The following is a 14026-nucleotide window of genomic DNA, read 5'->3' as shown; positions in this document are numbered from 1 at the left end:
TCCTTCCCCAACAACGAGCCACAGTCACCCCCTGTTTTCCCAGGAGATCCTCCAAGAACTGCAGGCAGGTCTGACCCAGATTCCTATGGAGTCTCTGCTTTGCCCTGGGACCCAGTGCACATGAAAGCCTCTGTATGCCTTTCAAGAATGGGGCTCTGTTTCCCCCATTCCTGTAGAGCTCCTGCACACAAGCCCTGCTGGCCCATAGCACCAAATGCTCCGGGGCTCTTCCTCCCAATGCCAAATCCCCAGGCGTGGGAACCTGACATGGGGCCCAGAACTCTCACTCCCGTCAGTGAGCCTCTGCGATACCATTGCTTTCCAGCATGTGGGCCACCTACCCAGCAGGTATGGGGTTGCTTGGATTGCCTAATCACCCCTCCTTACGGTCTTGATGTGGCCTCCTCTTTGTCTTCTGGAGTAGGATATCTTTTTTTGGTAGTTTGCAGTCTATTTGGTTGAAGGTTCAGCACTTGGTTATCATTTTGTTGCTTTTGTGAGAGAATATGAGGCCTTCTTAATCTTAGTCCTCCTCTTTTCTCTTCTTTTTTGAACTTAGATTTCCTGCTTTATCCCCCCACCCCACCCCACTTTTTCTGGCTACTCAGCAGTGTCTAATGCTGGTCTTAGTATGTGCTGGTCTCCTGAGAGCAGAACCTGCCCACGTGCCAGTCTCTCCTTTTGTGTTCGTAGTTTATCCTTGCTTTCCAAGTGTATTTCAGGCTGTGACTGGCAGCCAGGTCTCATGGCCTGCACTGTGCTGTGTGCCAGGGAGACAGCGATGAATAAGGTGAGTGTGCCCCCCCGCCCCGTGAAGCAAAGCAGCTGGACAGAGAGGAAGCACTACAAATGGGATGAATGTTCAGAAATGGGAGGTCCTGTGGGGACCTGGCCTGGGAGAGGTCAGGGCAGACTCTGCTGAGAGGGATGATTAAGCTAAAAACTGTAGCATCAAAACACAGACGTTTGTTGTGTCACCCTGACCAAGGAAAAAAAAAAAAAACAAACCCAAAACAACTGCTTTCTTTTCTATTGCAGATTCCCGAATCTTGACTTTCTTAGAAACCCACCTTGCCTCAAGTCATCAGAAGCCGTTGCCCACAGCCCCTGGGGGGTTGGGTCCGGTTCAGAAGGAGCTGGAGGAAGTCGCCGTTAAATTCGTTCGCCTGGTCAACTATAACAAGATGGTCTTCAGCCCCTACTATGATGCCATCCTCAGTAAGATCCTGGCCACGTCCTAAGGCCGGTATTACCCCCTTGACTCAGAATACCTGTTCTCAGCTGTAATGTTGCTTTGGAAAATGGATATTTAGTCCAGTTGTATTAACAGCCCAGACCCCAAAAGGAAATATTGTGTATCACTGTTGAAAAGACTTGAAAAATGCACTGAATTCTCTTTTGAGGGTTTGTATTTATGAGTGCAAGTTTACATATCAGAGAAGCTTTCTGTTACCTTGAGTGATACAGGAAGCCGCAGCTTTTAAACGCTGGGCTGCTGTATTTCTCCACCCCGGCTCTATTGTGATCGCGGCTGCCTTGTCCCTCCTGGGAGCCCGGGACCTCCCTTCTAGCGTCTGGGTCGTTTCTCTTTCAGACACCCAAGAGTATCTGACAGCCACTCCAGAGTAAGAGAAACCAAGCCATGACTGTGTTTAGGTTCCCGCCCCTCAGCCCCCAACCCCTCGCCTCAACTCCCGGTATTTCGTGTTAGGCCTTTGCAGTCTCACTCCTCCTCCCCACTTACTCAGTGCTTTCTCCCCGCCTGGCCCAGCCGGAGCCCCAAAGGAGAGTGATTTGATTTTAAAAAGCTCATTCTTTTATACAGAATTACTCCTGAGCCTGGATGATAGCAGCTTGGGGACCTAGAGAAAGGAAAATTCTGTGACTTTTATGCCTTGAAAGTAAGGAAGATTATTTTTTTAAAATATATATTGGTGTAATATAAAAGAAGATGCCTGAAGTTGTCACTGAAAAACTCACTCTGTTAGAATACATAGGTATATTGATTAGATGTGAATTCCAGAATTGGATTTAAGTTTTTTTCAGATAAAATAGCCTAAGCCTACATATTTGTTGGATAAGGAAGTCATAGAAAATCCCTGGGTTTTTGAACCGTATTTACTGAGGAACTTGGGTGACAATAATTCCTGGCAGATCCTGTGACTGAAAAGGTCGCTTAGGTCTCGCAAATGACCTGTTCTGCTAAAAAATAAAATGTGTGCACGTGCCTGTGTGCGTTTTAGACAGGGCCATCAGGATAGAAACAGAGCCATGACCTAAGTTGTGGGGCCATCGCTCCAACTGCTAGGACAGCAAGGGGTGAAATCACACAAGGAATCCCTTCACTGAAGCTGATGAGGGCCGGGGCGGCTTGGAGGTTGAGAGACATCCTCCCCGTAGACCGACCGTCCAGTGAGAGCAGGCCCCAGAGCAGTGAGCGGGCATGTGGGGGGAATGTGATTTCTTCAGATATTTGCTCCAGATCGTGCTGTAGTGTTTTTACCTGCGGTCAGAAATGTACATGACATGGTTGGAGGTCATATGATCCAAGTTTTAGGCTCAAGGACCACAAACCTTCCCTGATTTCTCTGGGAGGGGATGAAAGTTCAATAAGTAGAACTTTTAAAGAACAGCTTCACATCTAGTATTCAGTGAGGCCACCTCTGGAACAGTCTCTGGAGATAAGGAGCCCTGGCAGCTGTGCTCCGGGCTCGTAGAGAATGGGCTTCCGGGTGCAGCGCTCTTGTTTTTGCCTCAGCATTGGGTGCGGGGGGAGGGTGGTCCCCCACCCTACCAGCAACAGGGATGAGGGGGAGAGGAGCTTTACCCCCACTGATGCAGGGGGGGGTCACCCGCTCCTACAGCAATTATCCTCAAAAGCTCTTTCTGATTTCTTGTGTAAAAGTTAACTCTCAGTAGATTTTTTTTCCCCCTCCATGGATTCCTACATGCACAAAGTGAAGTTTGGACAGCTTGAAATCTAGATGCATATGTAACAGGGAGCGTCCCAGACTCCCGTGGTCCCCACTACCTCAGTGTCCACTGGTGGAATTCTCCAAGAGCCAGAATGAAGGGCAGAGTTCAGAATCACGATATTCATATTGAATGGTTTTGTTGTTGCTCTTTGAAGATAAGTGAGCTAGTTTTGGTTTTGTTTTTGTTTTTGTTTTTTCCTGGGATGTCATTGGATTATCACTAAGGGCAGAAGTTCATATAGTCACTCAGGAAATGTTTGCTAAGCTTGTAACTCCCCCGCTACAGCTCTCCCTCCAAGACAAAATACCTTTTGGCAAACTATCCTTCAGGATTGAATTGGTTTTATGTGCTGCGTACTGATTGGATTTGACATGATTTCCTGCCTAACAGGTTTATGGAAAACAAGAATCTTTTGTGAAAGTGCGAAGTTTATTTGGCAGTAGTACTTGACTCCAAGTAGGTAGACCTGAGCGCCTTTGAGCGTTGGGTCAATATCAGTAGGTCACTTAAATTTTTTTGATGGTCTCCTGAGTGAATGAATGACTGTTTAGAACCTTGTTTAAAGTTGTCTCTCAGTTGATTGGGAAGATGGTGGGTGGGTTCTAAGTGTTGTTTTTTAAATCTCATTAATTCTAAAGCAAGCAGTAAAATATGTTTATGTAACCATATAACCCAACTCTAGATAGACTTCAGGGAAGAATCACACTGATATCTTCTTGGTTAATGCAGTGGACAGGTGTGTAGAAACTTTTTTCTCTATGAAGAAAAGCTATTAAAGAATTTGACATGAGAATTCCTGTTGTGGCTTATTGGGTTATGAACCTGACAAGTATCCATTAGGATGCAGGTTCCATCCCTGACCTCGCTCAGTGGTTAAGGATCCGGCATTGCCATGAGCTGCAGTGTAGGTCACAGATGCAGCTTGGATCCCCCGTTGCTGTGGCTGTGGTGTAGGCTGGCATCTGCAGCTGCCATTTGACCCCTAGCCTGGAAACTTCCGTTATACTGCGGGTCCGGCCCTAAAAAGCAAAAAGCAAAAAAAAAAAAAAAAAAAAAAAAAAGTTTGACATTGTAGGCATATAATATGCACATGCTGACAGTTTTGAATGGGTTATTCAGCAGCTCTGTTTTTGTGGCCGTGTTATTTTAATTTCTCCAAAGCCCAAAGATTCCTGGGAATAAAGCAACTACTTTTCTGGTGAGTTTCAAAGAGAGCAAATAGGTGTTTGCTGTTTGATTTCCAGTGACCTTTTGGCATACCCTGATTTATATGTATCTCATTTGTATTTCTTTTAATTTTGAGGGAGGGTGGTAGAGTGGAAAGACTGGGAGTGTCAGGAAACCAGAGTTTGGATCCTATTTCTGTTATGTGATTAGCTGGGGCAAATCAGGACCCATTTCCAGTACTGATGAAATGAACAGACTAGGTTTGACCTGTAAGCGCCTTTCCAGTTCTGACATTCTGTGCTAAAAATGACTGAAATAGCTTAAATAGACTCAGCAGGCTTGTCCAGAAAGTTCCTGATTTAGAGGAAAAATCTGGGTTGAGTCTTTCCTCTGTTGCCTTCTTTCAGGTTGTGATATGGGGCCAGCCATTCTTTCTTGGGCTCCATATTCTCATCTGTAAAACAGGAATACTCCTAACTCACACTTCTTGTGAGGATAAAATTTGATAATGCTTGTACATGAAAAAGGACTATAAACTGCTTTATTAGCAACAAAGGAGCACATAAAACCCTCTGCCAGTGGGTGCACATCTGTGCTCACCATAGATTCGACTGTCAGTGTCAAGCGCATTTTTCAGGCCTATAGCAAAGATTTTCCTCCTGTCCTTTCCCAAGACTGTTATTTTATCATCTCTTCTGTACTAGAGCTGCAATCTTATCTTGTCTGCCACCATTCACCTCCACGCCGGTGACTTTTCCCCATTTCTACCTCTTTATTATTTGAACTGAGTGCATGAATGAACAAATGAGTGGAGGACTGAATGGTAGTGGATGATGGGCTCTCAGACTCATATTCAAAGGCATTGTCTCACTGAAAACATAATCTAAATAAAGAATTACAAAAATGTTTGCAATTGTGGCTTTTTTTAAAGTGAAAGCAGGTTTATTTAGAGAGATACACAGGTTTACTTAGAGATAGAACGTGGTCCATCTCAGAAGGAAGCGTGGCCTGCAATTGTGTATTGATATTGGGTTTTGTATTATATACCTATTTTGATGCACAGCCCTTTTATTCACAGTATTCACAGCAAAGTCACGGGATGGGGGAGGGGAAAACCTTTATGCCTAAAAACCTCTATTAAGGTAGCAAATGTTCACTGATAATCTGAGAAAAAAGCTAGAGTCCTAGAAATAAGTGTCAGAAATCTAAACAAGCAGAATTTTACTTAAAACTGCCCCTAGTGTGGGTTTCCGTCATACTTATGTTACCTTCTGAACTAATCTGTAGGCCTGGCTTGATGGAATAATGCTTAATGTAGAAATCAGGTGTGTCTGGAATTAATAGCAATAGTTTTCACTATGTTTATATTTGTTTTATCTGAACTAAACATTGAGAACCTTGAAGTTTTAACTTCTAACTTAAAAACAACCTTATAATCAAAGTAACACTCCCTTTTTTTTTCTTTCTCAGTTTCGTTGCCGCTGCTTTTTGTCTCTTTAGGGTCGCACTTGTGGCATGTGGAGGTTCCCAGGCTAGGGGTAGAATCAGAACTGTAGCTGCCGCCCTACGCCACAGCCACACCAGATCTGAGCCGCATCTATGACCTACACCACAGCTCACGGCAATGCCAGATCCTTAACCCACTGAGCAAGGCCAGGGATTGAACCCTAGTCCTCATGGATACTAGTCGGGTTTGTCAACCACTGAGCCACAACGGGAACTCTGCCTCTGCTTTTTAAAGCACTGTCTTCTATAAGCTCAAAGCAGAACTTTGGTCCGGGCTCAGGTGGGGTAGAAAATTTCATAAACTGAATTGGTTTTTTGGAATTTTATTCCCAGAGCCTGGTAAGCTGACTTTTGTTAAATACTTAAGATTTTACTTAAATCAGTAATAGGGTGCTTGAATTGTGTTACTTGGTATGAGTTACCTTTCAAGACTTCTGAAGTTTTTATGAAATAAAATCTAACTTCACTTGCCGAATGTCATAATTAAGTAAGAACTACCAACTTTAATGAGGTTTGCCTTGGGAGTTGAAATGTAAAAACTGGAATTCCCGTCGTGGCACAGCAGAAATGAATCCGACTAGGAATTTGACCTGGCCTCGCTCGGTGGGTTAAGGATCCGGCGTTGCCGTGGACCGTGGTGTGGGTCGCAGATGCGGCTCGGATCCCGAGTGGCTGTGGCTGTGGCTGTGGTGCAGGCCCACAGCTGCAGCTCCCAATTAGACCCCCCAGCCTGAGAACCTCCATATGCTGTGAGTGTGGCTCTTAAAAAAAAAAAAAAAGTAACAACCAAAATTTATGAGCATGGTAATTATAATTTCACTATCATGTAAATGAACTCTTAGCTTTACATATTAGATATAATGCCGACAGAGGATTATTATTACCAAATAAATTCATAATTGTTGCCTAAGGCCAATATGCTGACAAAAGTGGTATATTTTTTCATTTTTTTCCAGTGATCAGTTTTACATTTACTAGGTAGCTATAACCTTTTGCTTTACGTGTGTGGCAAGATAGATAAAACCTCTCATTTGAAATTTAGTGCTAAAGGCTAAACAAAGTTTTGATTTTGGGTTTAGGAAGGGTTTATAGTTCTTACATTTTATCCAGTTCTAGAATTGTGAGGAGATGTTAACTGTTTTTGTAAAGAGGAAAGATATGGGTACTTTTTTGGTAATTTCTCTGGGTCCAGTACAGATATATGAGAGTCCTAGGATATGTAGGACTGGCTCTGTATACCCTGAGAAGCTGCACAGAGTTCCAAAAGTAGGTTCGGGTTTCTGACATTATGCTACTCACTCAACTATGTTTACAAAGAGAATCATCAAACATTTGGACAATAATCATGTTAAAAGTCTTAGAAATAAGTGTAGGGGAGTTCCCGTCGTGGCGCAGTGGTTAACGAATCCGACTAGGAACCATGAGGTCGCGGGTTCGGTCCCTGCCCTTGCTCAGTGGGTTAACGATCCGGCGTTGCCGTGAGCTGTGGTGTAGGTCGCAGACGCGGCTCGGATCCCGCGTTGCTGTGGCTCTGGCGTAGGCCGGTGGCTACAGCTCCGATTCGACCCCTAGCCTGGGAACCTCCATATGCCGCGGGAGCGGCCCAAGAAATAGCAACAACAACAGACAAAAAGACAAAAGACAAAAAAAAAGAAAAAAAGAAATGTGTAGGAAGAGTAATTATAATAACCATCTGTTGTCTTCAAACCACCACCCAAAGGTAGCACTTCAGAAAAGATTCCATATTTCTGTATTTTATGTTTTTGTTTTTTGGGTTTTTTTTTTTTTTTTGTCTTTTTGCCTTTTCTAGGGCCACTCCTGCAGCATATGGAGATTCCCAGGCTAGGGGTCCAATCCGAGCTGTAGCCACTGGCCTACACCAGAGCCACAGCAACACGGGATCCGAGCCTCGACTGCGACCTACACCACAGCTCATGGCAATGCTGGATCCTTAATCCACTGAGCCAGGCCAGGGATCGAACCCCCAACCTCATAGTTCTTAGTTGGATTCGTTAACCACTGCGCCATGATGGGAATGCCCATGTTTCTATATTTTAACGTCTCTGCTATATGGTACTACTTGTGCCTTTCAGATTGTTTTATTAATAACCATATTTAAAAAAACAACCATATTGCTTAGAAATGATACTTGAGAAGATAAAATTTGAGTTAGAGACAGCTGACTTTGTTTTGAGGAAACTATTCAACTAGGAAAATACTGGAAAGACAAGCTTTTGATCAACTTAAGTAAGAATAACCTTGCTACATATAAATAAGGAGTTCCCTTGTGGCAAGTAGGTTAAGGATCTGGTGGTGTTACTGCAGCGGCTTGGGTTGGGGTTGTGGCACAGGTTTGATCCCTGGTCCAGGAACTTCCACATGCCATAGGCATGGCCCAAAAATCATATCAAGATAACCTTTTTTCCATTGTAAGTGTCTAATAGAAATATTTGAAGCTGATATTTAATCATACTTGAATTCGTATTCTAAATTGTTGTGCCCAATAGGTAAGATTGTCTCTTTATAGCCTTGATACTTTTCTTCCCTCTTTTTTTCTTCCTTATTTTCAGCTTTTATTCTGTATCACAATCCTTAGGCTCAACTAGTTTTTGGTCAAGTTTTCTATAAATGAGTCTCTAGGAGGTAATGTTGCTAACAAAGAACAAAACTTAGTTCTTTGACTTAATTTGCATGGTAAGCTTTTGCTCACTGTAGTTAGTAGATTTTAGTTATAGTTACTTGGCTGTAGTTTTCTTTAATGCTATTTTTGTTTAGCTGATGAAGAAAAATGTTCCTGAATGCTAAGCACCTTTTGAAATATATTTATGTGAGAGTAAGACAGTGAGTAATTAAAGGAATTCCCAAACTTTTGTTGCTTTAAAAGAAGGATAAAATATCTCAGTCTTTCTCAGATTTAATTTGGGGAAAATGCACTCACATACTTGAGGATTTCTAAAATGTTTTAATTTGCCTCTTGAAAATGGATCCCTTATGTTTTCAAATAGTAGCAGAAAAGACCAGCAGGACAACAGCTAAATGTGTGCACAGTAAACATAAGGTAATTTTTCCTTATATTGTTGACACTTTTATTTTTGCTTTTTAGGGGTGAACTTGCAGAGTTCCCAGGCTAGGGGTTGTATTGGAGCTGCAGCTGCTGGCCTACGCCACAGCCACACCAGATCTGAGCCACATACACAGCCTACACCACAGCTTGCAGCAACTCTGGATCCTTTAACCCACTGAGCAAGGCCAGGGATCAAACCCACATTATCATGGATACTTAGGTTCTTAACCCACTGAACCACAACAGGAAGTCCTGTTGACACTTTTTTTTTTTTAAATGGTATTGGCTGCATAACCTAAGTAGCTATTTTAAATAAAACCTAAATGAAAGCAGCAGCAGGAGATACGACTTTTTTTGAGATCCTTTTATTGTTTTAAAGGATTGTTTTAAAATTTTAAACTACAAAACCGATTTCATACATTCTGCCATAAATAAAACAAACAATAAGGCAGGACTCTACATAAGCAAACCAAGAACAGCTGTTTTCAGAAAATGTGATAAAATGCTCTACAATCATAAGCCATCCAGTTTTTAAAATAAAACTGTTGAAAACCCTCAAGTCTTCAAGTGGTACATACAAGACACCCTTGAAGAGGGAACAAAATGTGGTTGTTATTTTGCACTGTTCTCACATTCTTGAAAACCTAATTTTGCTTAGAGCATAGGTCTGTTCCCAGTCCTAAAATTCACATAGGTTGGTTGGTTGGTTTTTCTCAAGAACCATATGACAGAGGCACCAATGACAATACAACTTTGTTTCCAAGAACCTTGTAACAAAGCATTGTCTCTTTGAAACATATGACTTAAGAGGCAAAAGGAATCCTGGATAAAGAGTTTTCCTTCAGAGGCACGTTCTGTGCCTGCTTCACCGAATCCGCTTCTGCTGCCTCGCTCTGTAAATGTCATGAACGGGAGGGACGACAGCCCCCTTCTCCTCATCTTCATCTGAATCCTCGTTGGGCCTTTTGACAGCCTTGGTGAGCACTGCATTACTTTCCACCGGGCCATTGCCTTCCACAGCCAGCTCGGGGGCTCCTCCAGTAATGATCCTCACAGCCTCTTCAACTGCTGTTGAAGCAGAACAAAAAAGGACTATTGGAGGACATTCAGAAGACTGGGACTGGCTACTACTTTGGGTAGCTTATGCTTAGTGTAATAATTTATAGCCTGCCAGGAGCAAAGCATGGGATACTATATAGTTAAAAGACAAAAGAGCTGCTGTTAAATTAATAAAATTATTTTCATAAGCCATATCTGATAGTGCATGTTCACATGAATAGAAAAGATAAGCTTTTAATGACATTTTTCATAGTAGAATTAGAATATGAACAAGCCTCTCTGTGCCAAAGAGGGTTTGAATCCCTCCTAGGTTTCAGTGTACTTCTGCAAGATGGCCAGGTGGTTCTGGAAACTTCAGTGGCAAAGAACGATAATCTCTCCTGCCTAGGAGACAACAATGTGAATTCCACTCCAAAAAACAATGTGAAGTTCCCTCAGAAAATGAGCCTCATCACTTACTATTTGGTATCTTGCATCTTCGGAAAATTTCCATCAATTCATCCACTTGTACAAAAGGACCCTATTTTGATACAAAGAAAATTTAATCCCCAATAACGTGACAAGTTAATAGCTCTACTTTACATTTCCCACGATCCAAGAAAAACAGCACACAATTACTATAATTACCCGTAGAGCAAATATCTATCATGAAAATAGTGAACAAACCTGGAAACAAATAGGAGGAGGGAGAAGTTTCATTAAAACAACTGCTGCAGGTGGTACTGGGAATACTCCACCAGGGACAGGGTGTAAACCTGGAGCTGTAAGAGAAAGTAGGAATCTAATGTGATCGAAGAATTTCTATACATACAAGAACTAAAATAAGTAATTTGTACATAAATATGGTCTTTATCTTGCTTTGTTCTGGACACTTTAAAATGTGTTTAGTGCTCTTTCTTGCATGTTTGACCAAACTCAAGCGGGTGAGACAGTGAAAGCAGTCTCAACCCCATGGCCCTGGGAAGCAAAAAAGTAAACAAGTGACTCTGTGTAAGACAGTCCAGGGGCTGAGCTAGTCAGTTTTTGTCAAAGATCATGCCTCAGCCTCACAAGTCATTTTTTCAGCAATCCCATTAAAATCAGTTCTATAGTAACATATTTAATCATAATGGACTTGTTCCAAAAGAATCCATAGGGGCTACTACCAATTAGTAAGTATAAACAATACAAAATAACATCACCAAAGTAAGTTTCCAGTTGTGCAGATAGTCTGTATGTAGCAGCATTTCTGAAAACTGTCTTAAGTATCACTGCCAAAATGGATTACTGCAGTCTGGATCAATGAGGTGTTTTGGTTTTTTTTCTTCTTTCTTTTTGGCCATGCACACAGCACACAGAAGTTCCTAGGCCTGGGAGTCAACTCACGCACAGGAGTGACCCGAGTCACAGCAGTGACAACACCAAGTCCTTAACCACTAGGCAACCAGGGAACTCCAAGACATTTTGAACTCATCTTGGTTCAAAGACTATAGCCAAACCACTTATCATACATAATGACCCTGGTCTAATAATTAACCTACAATGGAAAGGTCACATTATTTTGCCCCCCACACCTCTGGATTTAAACCAACCAACCAACTGAGATCTCAGTACTGGATCTGAAGTCATGGCTTACGTGCTAAATGTCGTGGCTGAAATGGAATCATCTGCTGAGTGTCTGGTTTAGGGTATTCTGGTTTTCTATCCACTTCATCTTTCAGAACAGGCACTATAGAAGGAGCTACAACTGGGTCTGGAATTATAGCTGCTAGCTTAGCACGGGAGACATCCTGAAAATGCAGAACAGAAGAATCCTAAACCTAAAAAGGGACTTATAGAGTATAACTGTGCAGCTTTACAATCTTGAGGATACGCTGTGAATAACCAGGTTAAAACCACAGAGAGTATGGAGAGAGATAAGTGAGAATGTCCATGATGGTTAAATACTCAACAAGGAAAGCCAAAAAGCTCTAAAGACTTGGCATTTCATAAGCTTACCCCAACCCTCGATAAGAATCATTAGACTAAGTGTCAACAGGTAGGACATTTGTAGGATAGATACAAGTTTTTGTAGGTAAATAGAGACCAGGTATAGGTGGGGTAATTTGGAAGAAAATCTGCAGTCTTATTAGGTATTTTTCTGATCTTTCCCTTCCACTAAAATTGAACATCATCTAGCAGATTCTTTAAGTGAAGATACTGGATTAAGTGAGGTGCTGTTTCATAAAAGCAAACATAAAGCTTGTCACTTACACTAATAGGATTTTGCTAATGAAATGAAAAGTTACTCCCAACATACTGTTACAGGGGAGAGGTGTTTGTTGAAGCAGCCACTATTTGTCAGACAATATTTGCCATTTTTTCCCTCTCTGCGGAGGCAAATAGTAACATCTCCACTTTATAGATGAGACGGACACTGAAAGAGGGTCTGCTGTCTCCGAGGTATATGGCTAAAAAGTAGAGGAGCTGAGAGCACAGGCCTCTCTGACTTCCTTACCCATCCAGTCTTTCTTTTAAGCATTCCAGCAGTGCCTACTAGGGCTGAGAGAGATGTCAAGGGAGCAACATGCTACCTATTAGAGAGGCCTTCTCCCAGGGAGCTTCCTCTGCTACAGGTAACTGGTGTCAGTATGCCTGCCTAGAACCAAAAGAGCCTCTTTGCAACCATCAAGGGACATAAGAGAATTTCACGTTCTCAAAACTTGCTCATATGCAGTTGATGGCATATCTAAATGAGTAGGCCCATCGGGAATTGCCTTTATTTTATTTTATTTGGTCCTTTTTCTCTATCACTTATGTGCATACAGAAGCATAATAATTCCCAAATAAACAAGAGTAGAAACAGAAATAAAAGATGGAAAATTAATATTTAAGTAGTTCTACTTAGAAGTAGTAAGATATTTTAATTAACTTCCTTAATTCCCATTTTCATTTTAGCAAAGTCATAGCCTTTCCTACCATTTCCACAAAGGAGCCTTAAAACGTCTTTGGCTTTTCCAGAAGCAGAATCTTTTCACCCCATTACTTCAGGATAGGAATACAGGGCTGGCACACTGGCGCTTCCATGAATGAAAAGGCCTAAAGTCCATTTTAATCTGGCTCAGACATCAGACCAGTGCGACCTGGGCTAAAGGAGGGCAGTGAGGAAATGGAGAATGATGGCGAGGAACATCCTAATGCTGGTTGGCTTAAAAGGACTGTTGTGGGGGTGGTTATTATTATTATTATTATTATTATTTTGGTCTCTTTTGAATGGCAAACCCCCTTCTGGCTCACGTCTCCCGGTACCTCACACCATCACCCGTGTTATTTATTCTGTACTGCTGCCTTCTGTAAGAAAAAGGGTTTCTCAATAAGAAAAAAGAGCTCTGGTTTGAGACCGGGGGGAAGGACTGTTGTGCATATAGCTTCCTTTTGGATTTCCATCTTGGTCTTTGTTCACATGTCATAGAAAAATCAAGAAACAACTGAACAGTCATTTTCTTAGCAAGGGCTATTTCTGGGGCTGCATAAATATTAATCTTTCCTCTTGGCCTGAATGAGTTCAGGTACCAGAATCGTTTTCTTATGACTCAGTGGTCCACAGAGGGGTTCCATTCCTAGATAAGCTAATTTCTTAAAGGGCCCCACTGAAGCGGTGCTGAAGATACAAATCCTTCAATGAACTTTATGGATTTAACAAGCTATAATGCTTCTTCATTATATCTACAAAATATGTAGCAGGAATTATATTTGGCTTAAGAGCCCCTGTCAAAACATACTCATCAGTTTTAAGAACTATTAGAAGAAAAAGCTAACCCAAACGACATTCACAGATTTTCTTTTGTTTTTCTTGCCTCCCCCCACTTCCTCCATCTTCCCTCAAGATATAAGAGAGAACTGACAATTTCAGGGAAAAAATAAAAGTTTGTTAACTCTCATTCTGATTCGCACTTTGTTCAGTGCTTCTGATACTAAATATTTCATAAGCCCAAGTACATACCTTATACCCAAGAGCTTTTAGTTCACTTGCAGAGCAAGGATATAAATCCATGAACTTGTATCTGTCTACCAGTAAGGCCGTTTCTTTGCCTTCATACTCTTCTTTGAATGCTGTAAACCGTCTCTTCTCCACTTTGAGTATACTAGCTAGATCACCAATATTACTTTCAAAAGCTAGAAATCGGGCCCAGATTTCTCTGTAAGAAAATAAATATAATCAATTAACTATTCTGGGCTTGGAGCTTATAAAACAGCCCAAGTTCCCTCCCCCTTTTTAAAAATTATAAAAATCTC

At 41.8% G+C, this 14026-nt stretch overlaps 2 protein-coding genes and 1 long non-coding RNA gene across 9 annotated transcripts in view; 2 read left to right on the top strand and 1 right to left on the bottom strand.

The window, feature by feature from the left end:
* TCP11L1 (t-complex 11 like 1) overlaps nt 1-3769 on the top strand; it is a 47395-nt gene extending 43626 nt beyond the window's left edge. For all 6 annotated transcript variants that reach the window (XM_021083207.2, XM_021083208.2, XM_085011512.1 and 3 more), the window contains one exon: nt 1039-3769. In XM_021083207.2, the coding sequence (XP_020938866.1) occupies nt 1039-1241 (203 nt within the window). In that variant the 3' untranslated portion in view covers nt 1242-3769. The remainder of the gene's footprint in view (nt 1-1038) is intronic.
* A 532-nt stretch (nt 3770-4301) lies between these two features.
* Nucleotides 4302-9966, top strand: LOC146405313 (uncharacterized). The gene is made up of 2 exons (XR_014837101.1): nt 4302-7121; nt 7557-9966. It is a non-coding gene; the product is annotated as an uncharacterized LOC146405313 (long non-coding RNA).
* Nucleotides 9063-14026, bottom strand: part of CSTF3 (cleavage stimulation factor subunit 3) — an 81219-nt gene continuing 76255 nt past the window's right edge. Inside the window, 5 exon segments of one of the 2 annotated variants that reach the window (NM_001267844.1) lie at nt 9063-9781; nt 10232-10292; nt 10439-10533; nt 11388-11541; nt 13734-13929. In NM_001267844.1, coding sequence (NP_001254773.1) covers nt 9579-9781; nt 10232-10292; nt 10439-10533; nt 11388-11541; nt 13734-13929 — 709 coding nt within the window. In that variant the 3' untranslated portion in view covers nt 9063-9578. 2 annotated transcript variants of the gene reach the window in all.

This window comes from Sus scrofa, chromosome 2 (assembly GCF_054392235.1).
Source record: "Sus scrofa isolate SSC_HxYL_T2T_F1_AM1 chromosome 2, Sscrofa_HxYL_maternal_Yorkshire_Landrace_v2.0, whole genome shotgun sequence".
NCBI classification, from domain to species: domain Eukaryota; kingdom Metazoa; phylum Chordata; class Mammalia; order Artiodactyla; family Suidae; genus Sus; species Sus scrofa.
This window is presented reverse-complemented; position numbering and strand designations above follow the sequence as displayed.